General features: G+C 48.1%; 2 protein-coding genes across 6 annotated transcripts in view; both read left to right on the top strand.

Moving 5' to 3' along the window:
- The window catches only part of baz2bb (bromodomain adjacent to zinc finger domain, 2Bb), a 71111-nt gene extending 69680 nt beyond the window's left edge, over positions 1–1431 (top strand). For all 5 annotated transcript variants that reach the window (XM_084443215.1, XM_084443214.1, XM_084443213.1 and 2 more), the window contains one exon: positions 1–1431. This exon is cut by the window's left edge and continues 5 nt beyond it. In XM_084443215.1, the coding sequence (XP_084299341.1) occupies positions 1–152 (152 nt within the window). In that variant the 3' untranslated portion in view covers positions 153–1431.
- Positions 1432–1656: 225 nt separating this feature from the next.
- Positions 1657–18978, top strand: LOC311313109 (WD repeat, SAM and U-box domain-containing protein 1). The gene is made up of 12 exons (XM_084443159.1): positions 1657–1753; positions 2001–2420; positions 3032–3219; positions 3588–3677; positions 6486–6579; positions 7371–7404; positions 7582–7622; positions 7957–8063; positions 11773–11799; positions 13804–13983; positions 16738–16872; positions 17103–18978. Exons 2-12 carry the CDS (start codon positions 2014–2016, stop codon positions 17252–17254), a joined length of 1455 nt encoding a protein of 484 aa, XP_084299285.1. The 5' UTR covers positions 1657–1753; positions 2001–2013; the 3' UTR covers positions 17255–18978.
- Positions 18979–20051: the final 1073 nt, after the last annotated feature.

Here is a 20051-nt window from a genome sequence, read left to right as displayed (position 1 = left end):
TAAACCTGGAGACGTTCATCATAGACGTCAACCTGGTTTTCGATAACTGCGAAAAGTTTAACGAGGACAACTCTGACATTGGAAGAGCCGGCCACAGCATGAGGAGGTTCTTCGAGAGGAGATGGCCCGAGCTGCTGAGGCAAATCAGTTAGACGTTCTCCTCGCCACACTGGACCAGCTGGTCATCAGAGGTCACCTCAAAACCCCCAACGCAGAGCACAGCCACAACTCCAAAACCCTCTTCATATCAGTGACCAGGGAAAATTTCAAATAAAAGCATATTATTGTGATTCTAGACGGTGACTTTACTGGTGAGCTATGTTGGTGTGGTGGGTGATAGCAAGTCTCATACAGTGGGCGAGTGTTTTAAAGTGCAATACCATTTCCTGTATTTCAACGCACTGAATCCACAACCATCAGAACGGTAACTGGGAACGAAAGCTTTCCGTTGTAGATACGTCCTGTCTTTTATTTCACCCTTAATATTCTAGTGAATGTATTTAAATTTGTCGATTATTTATGAGTAGACATGGTCCAGTCTTTGTTTTCTAAGAAAATGAAGAAACAGCAAAACTGCTTTAAAAAATCTTAAAAGAATGTTTTCAAACATAAAACAAAGCCAAGACAAAAAAAGAAAGAATTGTTTACACTGCTCTGTGCCCCAGACTGCCAGGAGAATCCTACGGTCACAACGGTAAAGGCTGCATTTGTGCATAAATGTGTTTGCGTCGCTACAAAAAGACAGCGAGGCAACAACGATGACACATCTGTATACATCTGTATATACTGTTCATTAATGTTAATACTGAGTCTTATTTGTAATATGTATGATGTGTACATACAGTACTGTAGTGTTACTGATGTCCCCGCGTTGTTTATGCCTTAGAATGATTGTAGCATTTCATTTCTGTCTTAAAGTGATAAATACACACTGCCTGTGATGTTCATCCTCTGCAAACACTGTGGTCTCCTCGATATTGGTTATTGGTAGTGCCGGCCCTCTCAAACGTGTGTGGAGGATATTATTTCTATTATGTTGGTTTTGTATTATTTTGGATGTGCGTGCGTGCGTGTGTGTGTGTGTGTACTGTATAATCAAATCTATGGGTCTCAGATATATCATGGGCCTCAGATCATGACCATAATCCTATCAATGGAAGCCTATAGGGATGCAGTGTTTGTTTATTCCATCCAAGCATTTCCCTCCACTTGCCTTGCCAGAGACCCAAGGAGGACACAGGACACCTGGAACCACTGTGTTTGACTCTTGCTGTGTGTCGAGGCCAACTGGTGGCATCTAGAGCAGTTTTTGTACCCGAGTCAGAGTACTTGAAGTTATTTTATTTATGAATATTGTGAAAGAGGTAGCATTTTTTGTAGGAGCATTATTTTTCACTAGTGTGTGTGGCACGGATCTAATAAAACTGATGTTTTTCAACTCGGCACTTTGCCTTGCTTCTCTGTATTTTTATCATAAGAATATTTCTCATAATATAGCAATATTGACTATTCATGTAGCAGTAGGCTATAGTCCGCCCTTCATTACCCAATACGGGCTTATCAGTAATGTTGCATAACTGAACTGTGCACTTCTAAATAGGCTTATATCTTGGTGTGGAGGTGTGAACGTTGGCGTTATCTACAGTTCTGTCCATGGCTTGACCACCTCTTGTCACATGACTTGATTTCAATGTTCCAAGAGCAGGTAGGAAGTGCGTACGCCTGGTGAACAGAGAAAGGCTTTTGGAGAAAGGTAGGCCAAACGTTTTGGGAGAGTTTGGAATTTTCATACTACATATTCATAAATCTATTGTGAACATGTCCGTTTAAATATGCTCGCTATTTTGCGTTCCCTGGAATTAGACTACTAAACTAAACCTATTACTAACCGTATCGTACCTGTGTCTCATTAACCGCCAGCACTGTCTGCTGGTGGTTTCAATTGCCATGGCATGTGTGTGTAGCGCCACCTTGTGTCAGATCTCAACTGTTATTCACAGAGCCACCATCTCCATGGACAAAATGGTGTCATTATTGCGCACAATCCAGGACCATCGAGATGATATAAACTGCTGCGCGTTCTCGCCGGCGCTTCTGGCGACTTGTTCCGGGGACAAAACCATACGACTTTACGACACGAGTGACTTTTTGGAAGTCCCCTTCTCTCCCCTGTCGGGCCACGGGTACGGGGTCCACTGCTGCTGCTTCAGTGTGTGCGGCGCGCACCTGGTCACCTGTTCCACGGACGGGTCCAGCATGGTCTGGAGCGCGGTGACCGGCGACGTCGAGGCGACGTTGAAACAACCGGACCGCAGCCCTGTCCGGGTGTGCGCGCTTTCGCCCGACTCCTCGCTCCTCCTCACGGGCGCGGCAGACGGAAGCGCGGCCCTGTGGGATTTCCACCGGAAGAAATTACTTAGGTAGGACCAACTACTGCACGTCAAACATGTCACCGCTACATTGGATTGGTCCCATCTCAGAGATGTTAGTGGTGAAACGATCTGAAGACCGGAAATAATAATGAGGATGATGTAATGATGATTTTTTTTTAAAAGGCCGTAAGCGGGAGGTCAGCCATCATCCTGTGGTGGCTCTTTTGGTTGTGCAGATACTTGAAATATTTCACCCTAATATCCTTTTGTCCATTTATTGATTTTGTGTTATATTTAAAGGAGTAGTTTGGTATTTAGCATTATAATCCCTGTTATTATTTACGATAATATACAGTCTATATTAAAATTTTGACAGACTGCACTCTTGATATAGACCTATTAGTATTCATTACTCACGTCACAGCTAAGTACACAATGGATCTCGGTGGGCCTGTGCATATTATACTGTATGGTTAGCTGTGCATTGGCTGTGACATGAACAATGAGCACTAATCCCACAGTGCACTGCAGTCTGTCAATTGTTATATGGGCTGTTGTATATGATCATACAAAACAGAGCTTATGGTGCTAATTATCAAACCACTCATTTAAAATCAATTCAACATGTCACTGTCCCCCCCCCCGTTCAACCCCCCCAGATGTGCTGCGGTCAGTGAAGCCACGGTCTTGGCCTGCTGCTTCTCTCCGTGCGGCCAGATGTTCGTCACGGGTTGTAGCCACGGAGCCATCAAGCTGTGGGACACGGACATGGCGCCGCTTCACGTCCAAAAGGACGCCCATGACTTGGGGGTGACCTGCTGCCAGTTTGCCCCCCAGTACAAGATTGGTAAGAGAGAACGCGCACTACGACTCCATTCAGTTCATAAGCAGCAGTAGCATTCACCGCTCAGATATACGCACAGTGCTCCACTCGGTGTATTACTACCATTAGAAACACATTATCAGCCTCATTATGGCTTCGCTCCCTGTAGTTATGTGATTGGAATCCTTTCACATAACGCCGGAGTGCAGTTAAAAAGACATTTCTAGGATAATTTTGTCATGTTAGCATAGAACTCGTTAAGACGTCAGGGCGAGCCAAGGCCATCGTTCACGACCTTCGGTTTTCTAGATCGATGGCCGGGGTCGTGTCTGAGCTAGCGGGGTGATTGATTGAGATGGAACGTTCCGGCGTTTGGTTCCCCCGTCCTCCAGAGAGCGGCGGCGTGCGGCTTCGACTGGCGTCTTGCGGACAGGACAGCCAGCTGAAGATATGGACCCTCTCACAGCGGGCCGGACGAGCAGGTAGGCTGGCTGGTGGATCTGCCCTCAGCAGGCTCACACATACACACATATACACACACACACATGCATATACACACATATACACACACACACATATACACACATACACACACACACACACATGCATATACACACATATACACACACACACACACACACATGCATATACACACATATACACACACGCACATGCATATACACACATATACACACACACACATATACACACATACACACACACACACACACACACATGCATATACACACATATACACACACATGCATATACACACATATATACACACATATACACACACACACATACACACATATACACATACACACACAAACACACACACACACACACACACACACATACACATACACACACATACACACATAGACACATACACACACACATACATACATACACACACACACATACACACATAGACACATACACACACACATACATACATACACACACACACATACACACACACACACATATACACACACACATACACACACACATATACACACACACACACATACACACACGTACGCATGCACACGTACGCATGCACACATTTACACGTACATGCATGCATGCACATACTGTACACACACACATATACACACACACACACACACACTCAATTCAAATTCAATTCAAACAACGTTATTACTGTACACTAACACACACACACATTCATTCAAACAACTTTATTACAAAACACACAACACACACACACACACACACACACAGGACACACAAGGAGACAGCGCAGCATCTGCTTTCGATTTTCTGTACTTTTCACTGAATGGAATAATTACATTAGTGCAGAATAAACCAGCTAAACTGTGAACAGCTGCACTATTTGATAATAGCTTGTATCTCTCAGTCGGATCTGCTTCATCAACACAGCAGCACATTCTGCCCATCCAGTGGGGCTAAAGAGCGCATCTACAACCCAGATATATTGAAACAACACTGTTGGCATTCATCACAAGACCTGGAGCTAAAGCTAACTTTGTGAATGCAGATGAACAGATAGCCGGCTGCAGGAATCATGTAGCATTATGGGATGTTTTTAGACAAAAGCGCACGCGTTGCCGGGACACTGCAGGCAGGTCATCGGCCTCTACGGTGTCCGCGTTGCCGTGGAAACGGCGGATCCGGGGTGTGATGATGTGGCGTCCCGCTGGGCGGGGGGGGCGCTGACGGGGCTGTCTCGGAAGCCCGAGGCGTGGCGTGGGGTGGCGTTGACAATCACAGTGATTTATAGATCCAACAGACTTGTATACGGTCTCTAGAAGTGTTCCTCATGCAGACGATGAGCTCACACACCCGGCCCCCTCATCAACATGAATGTTTACCGCCATCTTTTTTTTTCCGCTCCTCACACTTTTTGTGCGTGGCAGTAAGCCAGCGCACCATAGAGACAACACCATAGCGTTTGTCGGGTTGTCTGTCCCTCCCTCCCTCCCTTACTCCGTTGGATGTTGACCTGCATTTCTCTGTTGACAACACAAGAGGCAGTAGTCCCAGCACACCAGGTCCGCCAGCTCGTCCATCGGGGATCCACTGTAGGTCTGCTAGCCTTGTATTATATTCCGGCGGAGGTCCGCCAACTCGTCCATCGGGGACCCACTGTAGGTCCGCTAGCTTTGCGTTATCTGGGTTTATCCCTTATATCTGGGTTTATCCCTTCCTCCCTGTCCAGAAACAGAAGACCTATCTTAATTTATCAGACATTATTTCATGTCATTTCAATTCACAGCTATTTCAGTGGCATGACTAGCTTCCCTCCTACCAGTCCTGAACAGAAACAAGCCAGCCACGCACATAAGCCAGGCTGGGCCTGGCCTGGTTATCTTATGTAGATGAATGTCTTAATTCTGCTGATGACTGCAGTGTACTTTCCTCTCTGGGCCGGTTGCATTTCTTCATTTTAACAAACGTGTTTTTGTTCTACAACCATCTCACTTCCCTCTCCAGTGTCTTGCCGCAGGGCTGTGATTGGCCTGCTCCCGGTCGCAAAGGCCCCCAATTAAAATCGACATAATTAGAGATTTGGAAGGAGTGAAGGAGTGAAGTAGGAAGACAGGAAGTCGTATTCCCCCCGGTGGCCGAGGATGTCCCAGCAGTAACAGCCTCAGTGTATCAACGCACTCGCCATGCTACCGAACCCAAGCACTCCCTCAGGTGGCTGTGAAGTGCAGAGTCGAGTGTTTTTCCTAAGAGCCACAGCGAGACCTGGCTGATTGTTGTTCTGTAGCCATGGTTCCAGCTTCCTGCCTGGTAGTGAGGTGGTCTCCAGGGAGACAGTTGCCGAGAGAGGGGGGAGGGGGGGCTGAACAGAAGTGGCTGAATATCAGAGTAGTCTAAAAGTGCTAAGATGTTTCGGTGTCTTGTTGTTAGGGATGTACTGATAACCGGTATAATGATAAACCACGATGAAATTTGACTACATTTCTCGCAATAAAATTACACTATTAAAACCGTTATTTCCAAACTTTGGTTGATGCTGGACAGTATTTACAGTGAGTTTTTCAAAGCTAGCAACAGTCTACAAGATGTATTATTTTAATGCTCATGCGAACAAAAAGTGCATAGTGCTGCTAATTTTACTTGTGGTTTTCAATATACAACTTGGTGAAATGATTTCAGCGTGTGTATCGATAGTTTTTGAACATAATACCGCGATAATACTGTTAACCGTGATAATTTTGGTCACTACAATCGTGATATGAAATGTTCATACGCTACATCTCTTGTTGTTGTTGTTGTGTTGTCGTCCTCAGACTGTGAGATGCAGCTGGTGTTCACCCTGACCGGTCAGTCCGCCCCCGTTCTGTCCTGCGCTTTCTCTTCTGACGGAGAGCTGCTTGTCTCAGGGTAAGACATGACATTACATTACATAACGGTCATTTAGTAGCCGCTTTTATCCAAAGCCAACTTCTAATAATTCCACTTAACGCAGGTAGTCAGTTGCATCTCCTTTTTAAACAGGTGACTTAAGAGCAGAATCTAGAGCATAGTTTAGTAAAACCCCTCCTGTGTTTCTTCCAACGTATTCTCTTCTTTACTTGAATCTTTCTTCCATGTTGAGTTAAATGCAGTCTGTGTTCCCAGCCTCGCTTGAGATGGCACTGTGGCACTGACTGTGGCTCAGGAGGCAGAGCGGGTCGTCACACAATCGTAAGGTCGGCGGTTCGAATCCCGGCTCCTCCTGACGACATGTCGAAGTGTCCTCGGGGGAAAGACGCTGAACCCCAAATTGCTCCCGATGATCAGGCTTGCATGGCAGCTGTGGTCATTGGCGTGTGTACGTGTGTGTGAACGGGTGAATGAGAGGCCTTCATTGTAAAGCGCTTTGGATAAAATAAGTGCAGTCCATTTACCACTGAGCTCTCATCCTGCTGTTTCCCTTTGTGGCCACTAGGGGGGGGGTCTGTTCTGTTATAATCTGTCCTGCCAGGAAGGCTTCAGAAACTCTGGGCTTGAATCTCACACATCCCACTGTTATCTGTGTCTGTGTGGTCTCAAATATCTGCGTCATGCCTTTCTTCTGCTTGAGAAATGCAGTTGTTTTGAATACCATCTCCCTTTATTTAGTACTAGTTTAATACAATGTAGCAGGTGTGAAAATCCTCTCATGTGTGTGAATGTGTCCTGTGTTCCAACAGATCGGTGGATAAGACAGTCACGGTCTACGATGCCGTAAGTACAAAACAGCGTGGGTGATGATCTTTTTCGTTCCAGAGATCGACGCAGACACACACACACACACACACACACCAACGCTGGCCCTCCATCAATCGCATGCCGAGTCTGTAAACACAGAGAGACATGCCAGACATTCCTGCTAGTTAATGATTGTTTGTTCTACCTTTGTAGAACCGGGGAGTCCTGCTCCACACTTTGAACCAGCACCAGAGGTAGAACAGCCCCGCCTCCTCCCTGGCCCCGCCTCCTCCCTGGCGCTGTCGGACGGCCTGACTGGAGGCAACCCGCGTTCTGAATCCCCCCTGTCCAACCTGCCCCTCTCTCCCTCTCCCTCCTCCTCCCTCCATCCCCCCTGTCCACCCTGCCCCTCCCCCATCCCCCCTATCCATCCTGCCCCTCTCTACTCCCCTCCTCCTCCCTCCATCCCCCCTATCCATCCTGCCCCTCTCTACTCCCCTCCTCCTCCCTCCATCCCCCCTGTCCATCCTGCCCCTCTCTCCTCCCCTCCTCCTCCCTCCATCCCCTCTGTCCCCTCTCGTCCCCCAGGTATGTGACGGCCATAGCTCTGTCCCCCACCGCGCCCTGGATGGCCACCGGCTCCATGGACAAGACCGTCAACGTGTGGAGGATTGAGGACGAAGACAGCAGGCAGGGTGGGTACTACAGGGTTAGAGTGGGGTTAGTGGGTACTACAGGGTTAGATTGGGGTTAGTGGGTACTACAGGGTTAGGGGGGTACTACAGGGTTAGTGAGTACTACAGGGTTAGGGGGTACTACAGGGTTAGAGTGGGGTTAGTGGGTACTACAGGGTTAGGGGAGTACTACAGGGTTAGTGGGTACTACAGGGTTAGGGGGTACTACAGGGTTAGTGGGTACTACAGGGTTAGTGGGTACTACAGGGTTAGGGGAGTACTACAGGGTTAGTGGGTACTACAGGGTTAGATTGGGGTTAGTGGGTACTACAGGGTTAGGGGGGTACTACAGGGTTAGTGGGTACTACAGGGTTAGGGGGTACTACAGGGTTAGGGGAGTACTACAGGGTTAGTGGGTACTACAGGGTTAGGGGGTACTACAGGGTTAGAGTGGGGTTAGTGGGGTACTACAGGGTTAGTGGGGTACTACAGGGTTAGAGTGGGGTTAGTGGGGTACTACAGGGTTAGAGTGGGGTTAGTGGGTACTACAGGGTTAGGGGGGTACTACAGGGTTAGGGGGTACTACAGGGTTAGTGGGTACTACAGGGTTAGGGGGTACTACAGGGTTAGTGGGTACTACAGGGTTAGGGGGGTACTACAGGGTTAGTGGGGTACTACAGGGTTAGTGGGTACTACAGGGTTAGGGGGTACTACAGGGTTAGTGGGGTACTACAGGGCTAGGGGGGTACTACAGGGTTAGGGGGTACTACAGGGTTAGAGTGGGGTTAGTGGGGTACTACAGGGTTAGTGGGGTACTACAGGGTTAGAGTGGGGTTAGTGGGGTACTACAGGGTTAGATTGGGGTTAGTGGGTACTACAGGGTTAGGGGGTACTACAGGGTTAGGGGGTACTACAGGGTTAGTGGGTACTACAGGGTTAGGGGGTACTACAGGGTTAGGGGAGTACTACAGGGTTAGTGGGTACTACAGGGTTAGGGGGTACTACAGGGTTAGAGTGGGGTTAGTGGGGTACTACAGGGTTAGAGTGGGGTTAGTGGGGTACTACAGGGTTAGAGTGGGGTTAGTGGGGTACTACAGGGTTAGAGTGGGGTTAGTGGGGTACTACAGGGTTAGAGTGGGGTTAGTGGGGTACTACAGGGTTAGATTGGGGTTAGTGGGTACTACAGGGTTAGGGGGGTACTACAGGGTTAGTGGGTACTACAGGGTTAGGGGGTACTACAGGGTTAGGGGAGTACTACAGGGTTAGTGGGTACTACAGAGTTAGGGGGTACTACAGGGTTAGTGGGTACTACAGGGTTAGGGGGTACTACAGGGTTAGAGTGGGGTTAGTGGGGTACTACAGGGTTAGTGGGGTACTACAGGGTTAGAGTGGGGTTAGTGGGGTACTACAGGGTTAGAGTGGGGTTAGTGGGGTACTACAGGGTTAGATTGGGGTTAGTGGGTACTACAGGGTTAGGGGGGTACTACAGGGTTAGGGGGTACTACAGGGTTAGTGGGTACTACAGGGTTAGGGGGTACTACAGGGTTAGTGGGGTACTACAGGGTTAGGGGGTACTACAGGGTTAGAGTGGGGTTAGTGGGGTACTACAGGGTTAGTGGGGTACTACAGGGTTAGAGTGGGGTTAGTGGGGTACTACAGGGTTAGAGTGGGGTTAGTGGGGTACTACAGGGTTAGATTGGGGTTAGTGGGTACTACAGGGTTAGGGGGGTACTACAGGGTTAGTGGGTACTACAGGGTTAGGGGGTACTACAGGGTTAGGGGAGTACTACAGGGTTAGGGGAGTACTACAGGGTTAGTGGGTACTACAGGGTTAGGGGGTACTACAGGGTTAGGGGAGTACTACAGGGTTAGTGGGTACTACAGGGTTAGGGGGTACTACAGGGTTAGTGGGGTACTACAGGGTTAGTGGGTACTACAGGGTTAGGGGGTACTACAGGGTTAGGGGGTACTACAGGGTTAGGGGGTACTACAGGGTTAGTGGGGTACTACAGGGTTAGGGGGTACTACAGGGCTAGGGGGGTACTACAGGGTTAGTAGGTACTACAGGGTTAGTGGGTACTACAGGGTTAGGGGGTACTACAGGGTTAGGGGGTACTACAGGGTTAGTGGGTACTACAGGGTTAGGGGGTACTACAGGGTTAGGGGGTACTACAGGGTTAGGGGGGTACTACAGGGTTAGGGGGTACTACAGGGTTAGGGGGTACTACAGGGTTAGGGGGTACTACAGGGTTAGTGGGGTACTACAGGGTTAGGGGGTACTACAGGGTTAGTGGGGTACTACAGGGTTAGGGGGTACTACAGGGTTAGTGGGGTACTACAGGGTTAGGGGGGTACTACAGGGTTAGGGGGTACTACAGGGTTAGGGGGTACTACAGGGTTAGTGGGGTACTACAGGGTTAGGGGGTACTACAGGGTTAGGGGGTACTACAGGGTTAGTGGGGTACTACAGGGTTAGGGGGTACTACAGGGTTAGTGGGGTACTACAGGGTTAGGGGGTACTACAGGGTTAGTGGGGTACTACAGGGTTAGTGGGGTACTACAGGGCTAGGGGAGTACTATAGGGTTAGGGGGTACTACAGGGTTAGGGGGTACTACAGGGTTAGGGGGTATTAGAGGGTTGGGTTTTCTGGCAGGAAATCCTTGCGAACACAGGGAGAACATGCAGACATGCACACAAACGCCCGGAGACCTTCTCGCTGTGAGGCGACAGTATCAGGTGGTACGTGAGCGATCTCGGGGTTCACCGTCTTGCTCAAGGACACCTCGGCATACCGTCGGGAGCTGGGATCGAACCGGGGACCTCGCCAGACGCTCTACCTCCCGAGCTACGTGCCGCAGGGTTACAGGGGTACTAGGGCGGCACTACAGGGGGCAGAGAGGTACTATCGGCACTAGGCGGTGGGTACTGGATAAGCACGGCGCATGTCGGCTCTGCCTCAACGTCGAGGCTTGCCCGTCCACCTCGGAGCCCTGGCGGCCATGCCGTCCGCCCGCACGCCCACCACGACTCACCCTGGGTGAGGACAGCGGCTCGGGGGGGGGGGGGGGGGGGACAGGCTCCTCCGGGTCCAGAGACGGTAGGAGCCCGGAGCAGGAGTCGCCCACGTTGCGTCGTGGCCCAGAGCTGAACCGCGTCTGGCCGGACGGCTCCAGTCCCAAAGGGAGGGGCTCCAGTCCCGGAGGGAGGGGCCTCCCGAGTCTCTCGGGGAGCGAGGCTCTGAAGTCTGAAACACAAACATGAAAGATAACGGCTGGAACACCAAATGAGAGGGGGGAAAAAAACACACACAAAAACCGTGAAGCCAGAATGAACGCAGCTGGGTCGTCAGCTGTTCAGCCACGAGGGGCTCCCGGATCTTCACCCAGGTCGTCCATCTGGGAGCTTCCCTGTTGACAGAGCAAATTCCAACAAATCGCTCTCTATATATTATCTTCTATCTCTGTTTCTACCATTCTCTCTCTCTCTCTCCCTCCCTCCCTCCCTCCCTCCCATCAATGCCCTACAAACAAGCTTGTCTTTGATAAGGACCTTTCTCATTTTTCTTCTGCTGCTATCTTGTATCAGGGCTCAGTATCACCAGTCCAACCTGTACATCTGTGGATGCAACACACATGTTTGGACAACGTATAACTATTGATTATAATGCGATGTTGAATACAATATAGAATTGTTTTTCCTCCAAATGACTCATTTTCTCTCTGGTTTCAGCTGAATCGCAGAGGCCGCCGTGCCAAGGTAAGACGTCGTGGAGGTGTTCTGACAGGAACGGAAGGGGTAGAGGTCAGAAGGTCAGGGAGAGTGGAGGAGGCGTGAGAAATGATGATGAGGCTTACGGTACACAGGCTTCTCTCCCAAGACTGCGACCTCCTCCTCGACGAAAACACGCCGACCAATCATGACTGAGCTCCTCCCCCCCCCCCCCTCCCCGTTAATGAGGTGCTTCAGAACAGACCCTCTCACCCCCCCATAACCCACTTGATAAGGCGGACGTTCACTGAGGTGTTAAATGGTGCTGTGGAATGCTTCCACTGATAGTCACGGTGTTCTCCCAGAGGACAAGGTCCTCATGTCTCCCAGAGGACAAGGTCCTCATGTCTCCCAGAGGACAAGGTCCTCATGTCTCCCAGAGGACAAGGGCCTCATGTCTCCCAGAGGACAAGGTCCTCATGTCTCCTAGAGGACAAGGTCCTCATGTCTCCCAGTCTCCCAGAGGACAAGGTCCTCATGTCTCCCAGAGGACAAGGTCCTCATGTCTCCCAGAGGACAAGGCCTCATGTCTCCCAGAGGACAAGGTCCTCATGTCTCCCAGAGGACAAGGTCCTCATGTCTCCCAGAGGACAAGGTCCTCATGTCTCCCAGAGGACAAGGTCCTCATGTCTCCCAGAGGACAAGGGCCTCATGTCTCCCAGAGGACAAGGTCCTCATGTCTCCCAGAGGACAAGGTCCTCATGTCTCCCAGAGGACAAGGCCTCATGTCTCCCAGAGGACAAGGTCCTCATGTCTCCATACAGCTTAGAATAGGACAGCGTAGTGATGTTGTCACGAGGCTGGTTTTTCAAAGGGTCCAGATGAACATCACAGAAGTTAGTGAATTAAATACAGTAAATAGATAGATAGATAGATAGATAGATACAGTAGTTAGATAGATACAGTAGATAGATAGATAGATAGATAGATAGATAGATACAGTAGTTAGATAGATAGATAGATAGATAGATAGATAGATAGATAGATACAGTAGTTAGATAGATACAGTATATAGATAGATAGATAGATAGATACAGTAGTTAGATAGATAGATAGATAGATAGATAGATAGATAGATAGATAGATAGATAGATACAGTAGTTGGATAGATGGATAGATAGATAGATAGATAGATAGATAGATAGATAGATAGATAGATAGATAGATAGATAGATACTGTAGATAGATAGAGAGATAGACAGATGATAATAATACAACTTTACTTGTATAGCACCTTTCATACAAATAAATGCAGCTCAAAGTGCTTTACAACAGAGAATGTACATGCACGGAATACTTCGCATAAAAATAGACATAAAATGAACAAAACGCAGGAAAAATGAGATAGATACTTTATTGATCTCCACGGTGAAGATATTGGGCTCACAGTGAAATCTAGGGACAGAGAGAGCTAGCATATGCAGTGTTAATGTGAAGCAGGCCCAGGCATCAGTCAGCTGCCTAACGAGGGGGAAGACGAAACGTGAGGCAACGCGCGACGCCGTTAGCGGACGCAGACGCGCTAGTTTATCTCACACACATGACAGATGATCGCCGCTCGCACAATGTCGGGTGAAGGTGGCCGTCTCTAATGAGAGTAGCGCGCTTGCAGAGGCTATAATGACTATTTTGTGTGTGTGTGTGTGAGACAGAGTGTTTGCGTGTGTACTGTATGTGTGTGCGTGCACAAAATGTAAAAATAATGTGTGTGTGTGTGTGTGTGTATGTTAGGGAGGAGACTAATGTATTCATTGACATGCAAATGTGATTAAAGCCTGGTTGATAAGAGAGAGGGTCTAGAGGTGTGACCAGGCTAGGGTTAGTGACCTCTCTTTAATCTCCACATGAAGGACTAGGAGCTGATTGGCTGTCAGCTCGGAGGGGGGCCGGTCTTTCTGTGGAAGTGTTGTTGGGATCAGATGAGTGAGCTGGAGGAAGAGGGGTTATTACGGCCAAGCAAGTCCTCTCTTCCTGTTGTTGTGCATTCCACAGGAAGTAAGATGTCCGGTCGGCCCAGGATGCTGGTGTCTGATTGGTCGGAGGGGGACGTGTCGTCTTGGCTGGGACAGGAGGGTCTGGAGGAGCTGGTCAGCGTCTTTAAAGCCAACAACATAGACGGGGCCGAACTCATCCGCCTGGACAAAGACACACTGACCACAGAGCTGGGCATTGGTGAGGGCGTGATGCCGGCACACACAGACACACACACACACACACACACACACACAGGCTCATATACACAGACACACACACAGAGGCTCATATATATATATACACACTCACACACACACACACACACACACAGACACACACTGTCAATGTCATTTTTTTCTATAACACCATTCATACAAATCAATGTAGCACCATGTAGTCGCTGTACATAAAATTAGATGGATAAAAACGAACACAATGACAACAGATTTAGAAGAAAGAAACAATAGTTAAAAGAATAAAAAACTAAATAAAAAAGACATACAGACGCTCAGGATTTAGTATTATCTAGTAATATAGTGTGTTTCTATCAGAACGCATCTACTGTACACCCTACAGGGGGGGCTTTTATTTCTGTTATAATCTTCCTAAATGTGTGTGTCCCCCAAAATGGTCATCTTTGCTTCCGGGCCTCCGAGCAGCAAGACCCCTATCTCCTACATGTCCTTCACCTGGGATAGAACTCTCTCATACAATTTCCTGGAGACAATACCCAATCAGATGGCCATAGCTGAATCAGATGACCCCTCTGAAAAATGGGATTGGTGGAACTGGGGGTGAGCCGAGGTCTTGGAGATGAAGCGGCCCGGCCAGACAGAAAATAGAGCGATTTCTCCGTCTCCACTGGAGTTGGTGAGCGTTTGCGTCAGACCGAGGTTAAACAGCGGAAGACGGCGGAGCGCTTTTGCTCAGAACGCTGCGCGGTTCACCTCTGAATCACCGTCTCTTCGTCTCCTCACGCCTGCCATTATGGAAATGAGCCCATCACCGTCGGTGAATCAGGAAGTTAGGAGACAGCGCCAGTCGTGCTTGTTCTGTGCATTTGGCCCGCTAACCAACAACCATCGTCTGGGAAGACTGTTTGTGTACGCCCACTGAGGTAGATGACAATCCCCTCTCGCCTCAGACCATGAAATATTCATGAAGCTCATGGAAAAATGAGAAAACGAAAATCCGCCAGACGTCTTCTGGCAAAGCTCTGGGGCTCTGTCAGAATCACCACAACACCTTCAGCAGAGCAACCGCGCTGCCCCTCCCCTCCCCCAGAGAACAGCTGACGGTCACTGCCATCCTGCTTCGGTTGACGGTCATTTGGCAAAGTAATAGGTGCATTTTTGTGCGTGGCTGGAAGCCAGCGCACCTAGTATAGCGTTTGTCCATTTATCACTCCCTCCCTCCCTCCCTCCGTTACTCCGGACAATGTTGGCCTGCATCTCTCTGTTGGCACCACTAGAGGCAGTAGTCCCGGCACACCAAAATGAAGAAGGACACCAAAATCAACCCACCAATCTCCATTGCACAAGAAGAGTAGTGGTCAGAGCATTGGACTCCCACACGGGAGACCGGGGTTCAAGACCCGGTGGGGATGACTTTATGGGACTATACCCTAAACGTCCACATGTTCATCCTTTCACTACAACCTTTACCCCTTGTCTTATAGATCAGATCCTGTCCCAACCCCAACCCTTATTCTAACCCCAACCCACACTAGGGACTGGAAGAAGGAGATGGGTTCAAGACCTGGTGGGAATGACTTTATGTTATCATCAGTGTAACTGCTTTAGCCACTGACCGCTACCATTAATGTTATGGAAGCTGCTGCTAGTTGTTGTGAGCTCATGAGCTAACTGGCTATCCCGCTCTTATTGTGCTGGATTAGCATTGGAAGCATTGGAACTGATGTGTCCAGGTGACAAGACCTATCTTAATTTATCAGACTTTATTTTAATGTAATTTCAAGTCACAGCTATTTCAGTGGCATAACTTGCTTCCGTCCTACCAGTCCTGAACAGAAACAAGCCAGCCACGCACATAAGACAGGTTGGACTTGGCCTGGTTTTAATCTCAAACGCTCCGCAGTCGACTGCAAGGACAGCTGTACCAGTACTAATTAATCTAATTGGCTGTTGCGAGGCAGTCACAGAGAGCGAGACGTATCGCGCAGTGCTGTACACTCATCTCACTCAACGACGACGTGAGAGTAATTGGATGAGCAGTGAGTTCAGCACGCTTGATTGAGGGGAGAGTTTCAGAGTTTCAGCTCGCGTCTCCTCTGGGCGGCCTCGTGATGAGGCGGCTGTCTATCTTGCTGTATCTGCACACTGTCTCCTCCAATCACAGTAGTTGTTTTCCCAACGCTACAGAAGGCTACCTGCGTCTAGAGGGTCTCCACGGGCACCGGCTAATGAACTATCTTTACCCAGACGCTGAAGTCACCGGTACTCTAGCGGAACGGAACGCACTGCTTCTTGTACCTGCCTACCTGGAGTGATCCTGGTTCTGTTGGTTCTGTCCAGACGCAGTGGGCCTGTGTGGTTCTGGTTTTCAGTGATCTTGGTTCTGTTGGTTCTGTCCAGACTCAGTGGGCCTGCGTGGTTCTGGTCTTCAGTGATCCTGGTTCTGTTGGTTCTGTCCAGACTCAGTGGGCCTGCGTGGTTCTGGTCTTCAGTGATCCTGGTTCTGTTGGTTCTGTCCAGACTCTGGGCCTGCATGGTTCTGGTCTTCAGTGATCTTGGTTCTGTTGGTTCTGTCCAGACTCAGTGGGCCTGCATGGATCTGGTCTTCAGTGATCCTGGTTCTGTTGGTTCTGTCCAGACTCAGTGGGCCTGCATGGTTCTGGTCTTCAGTGATCATGGTTCTGTTGGTTCTGTCCAGACTCAGTGGGCCTGCGTGGTTCTGGTCTTCATTGATCCTGGTTCTGTTGGTTCTGTCCAGACTCAGTGGGTCTGCGTGGGCGGGTGCTGAGGATGGTGGAGGATCTGAGGGCGACGCTGAACGGCGCGGAGAACCCAGACGAGTTCCTGTGTCCAATCACCAGAGAGGTGATGAGGGACCCCGTCATCGCTGCAGGTCAGGGGTCACGATCACACCACGCCTCTTCCTTCCCACTGGTCAACCAGTAGCATATTAGCATACAACTGCATATTTGCATCATATTAGCATACTATTACATATTTAGTATATCATTTGTAGGTCTGGGTGCCTGGCTTTATAGACATCTGTGCTTATAACTCAGTTCAACTGTAGGTGACTGTCAGCATCTGATGGTGTCTGAACGTGTGTGTGTGTGATCCCGACAGACGGCTACTCCTACGAACGAGAGGCGATGGAAAGCTGGATCGGCGGTAGGAACCGTTCCAGCCCCATGACCAACCTGCCCCTCCCCACCACGGTGCTCACCCCAAACAGGGCTCTGAAGATGGCCATCAGCCGCTGGAAGTCCACCCAGTAGACGCTGAAGAACGTTGATAATGCGCCGCTCCGCCCAAGATCTCACACCTCTCAACGAAGCCAGAGTGTGCTCACTGGCGATCAGTCCTTCCTCCATATTTATTCAGAGAACGTACAGGCGTTTTGTGGAACACGTCACTGCATGCTCGTGTTTAATGAGCAGATGTGCAGTGCATACAGTAATTCCATTGTCTGCGGGTTGAAATAACATCAATCATTCTTATTCTGGAATGAATTACACCGCAGTGCTATTATGAGAATGGACAGTGGAAGTGGAGAAGCTATCATTTTGTGCGAACAAGGAACCAATTAAGATCAGTGGACTGTAGGCAATTTAACAGCAATGTACAGATTTCATATCCAGCTCATGTACTGTAAATGTACTTTTTTTTTATGTTAAATGTTAATATGTCTCCAGCTAGGCTGAGTTGGGGGGGGGGCATGTTGTACTGTTACAGAAGCTAACAGCCGCACGTGCTGCTGGGGGGAGAGAATTCTGAACCAATCAACACGCTGCTTGTGGTCCATGGTCGCCGGGGCGCGGGGGGGGGGGGGGTGACAAACATTGTTTGCATACTTTAGACTTCAAACACTTTTTTCAATTTTAAGATGGGCTGGTAAAAACGGAAAACAATTCCTCTGCTTCTGACACTTCAGCTACAGTCTCTCTGCGTGCGAAGATGGATTCCTTTATTTTTCATTGCGCAGAGTACAACGAAAACTGAGAAGCAATCCTGACGGTGTCCACACATAACAAAACAGCAATTAAAAATAGAATGTGTGTGTGTGTGTGTCTGTTTGAGTGAAATAAGACTTACACAACATGAAAGGAACATGATTGACATTTGCTTAGTTCATGTAAAACGTATGATGGCCATCTACTGGAAAAACATAGCCAGTGCTCCAATTAGTCGTTGGCTCAAGGAGCTATCCTCGGGGCTTGCATTGGAATAAATAAAATATAGTATTAAGCACAAGCTGAAAGAATATTACAAGATTTGGGGTCTTTTCCTACAATTTATTGAAAATGAGGATTTATTACCTGCTCTAGATACTTAGTTAAGATTCCTTCAAATTATTTGGGTTGGGTTCGGTGAAATAGTTCTGTCTCAAATGGAGCTTTTGTTTCAATATTCGGTTTTAGAATGCGATATATTTCACATGACAGCATAATGACACCGGTAAGATCACACCCTGCGCTTCCTGCCTTGAAAATGCATGTTTATCATAATTTCTAGCAGAGGCCCATAGACCTCCATTTTATGCAACGGTTAGTTCTGGTTCTTGATTCTGATTGGCTGGAAGCCGTGTTAACACACACCTGGGACCGCATATCATTCCATTTTCAGTATGAATGCGCCTCCCATTTGATCCAATGCATTGTAGTTGTTGTTGTTGCTTGGCAACCCATTTGTTAGGGGAACTATTTTGCTCCGCGGAATTGAGGGAATGATGCTTCATTTTGAATAAATGTTAATATTTTACATTGCTGTGTGTCTATTTTACACTAATAGCTGTAGTAACCGTTGTATAAAAGTGATTTTATTTTATGATTTTATAACAGCTAGGGGGGTTTTAGGCACTCCGCTTCGCGCCTAACAACGCCCCCTAGCCGTTATAAAATCACTATAACACACGGCCTCTCGTGGTTTATTGCTTAATTAAAGGGGGTGCGCGCACAGAGGAAAAAGGAGCTAGCTTACTACTGCACGGATCGGTTAAATGTTGGTGTGTACGGATCGGTTTCATTGAGGACAAAGTGCCATTTGAGCTAAACTTGCTATGACAGCGGCGTTCCCCTTTAAGTTCTTGATGTGCAATAAAAAACACTTTTCCCCAACATATTGCTTCATTTGACATTTTTATAGTGTATAATATGAGGTTGTGTGTTTCTGGCCGTCTCGACGGCCCACAATGACAGACAGCAGACGAGTGACTTTTCACCGGGACTTTATTCCCTCATGGTTGCTATGGCAGTAATGCTGTGGTGTGATGGAAGATAACAGCTCACGATACTGAAAACATGGCAACAACCGCAAATAAGATATAGTACATAATAAAATAGAACTGTTGGCCCCATGCCCCCCCAAAAAACTTTTTTCATTTTATATTTACTCTTTATTATAAACTGCAATTGTGGCATGCACTTAAACCAATAGAATTTTTTTGACAGAGCTTATTTAAATCGTAAAATGTCTTAGTAGCTGTGCAAAAATAACTATATAAAATATATTGCTTTTACAATTAACCAAGCCATATGCGCTGCGAATAAATTAAACTAGACAGCAATGAGAAGCACATACAGAGAGGATTTAGTCTCAATGTTATTGGCCGATTTATAGAATGTACAAACATATAAACAAAGACACTTTTTAGAACCTTTGAACACCTTCTGAACCAAATTGTGCATAAAACTCAAAGTACACATCATTTAGAACGGGTCAATACACGGACGTACATAGACCTTCACTCAAAAGAAGGGGGGGGGGGGGGGATACAGATGTATATTTACACAGAGTTGAGGATCTACGTCATCCTTCCTAGAACACAGGAACGCCCTCCTACAACCTCACCTGTCCCCCATCATCACCGCTCCTCCACCATCAGCACCATAGAAACATGAACACAGTTCACACCCCAGCGTCTTACACCTTCACTCCAGTAGCTCAGTAATAACGTACAGTATAACCGTATATAGAATAGATAATAAGCACTTTAAAGGCCTATGTAAATGTGTGGTATAAAGTGCTTGCTGTCACTGTGTGTGTCTCAGAGGTTTACATGCCCAATGACCGTCT

This window comes from Borostomias antarcticus (genome assembly GCF_949987555.1).
Source record: "Borostomias antarcticus genome assembly, chromosome: 9".
NCBI classification, from domain to species: Eukaryota; Metazoa; Chordata; class Actinopteri; order Stomiiformes; family Stomiidae; genus Borostomias; species Borostomias antarcticus.
The sequence above is the reverse complement of the archived record's forward strand: the minus strand, read 5'-3'. Positions and strand labels throughout refer to the sequence as shown.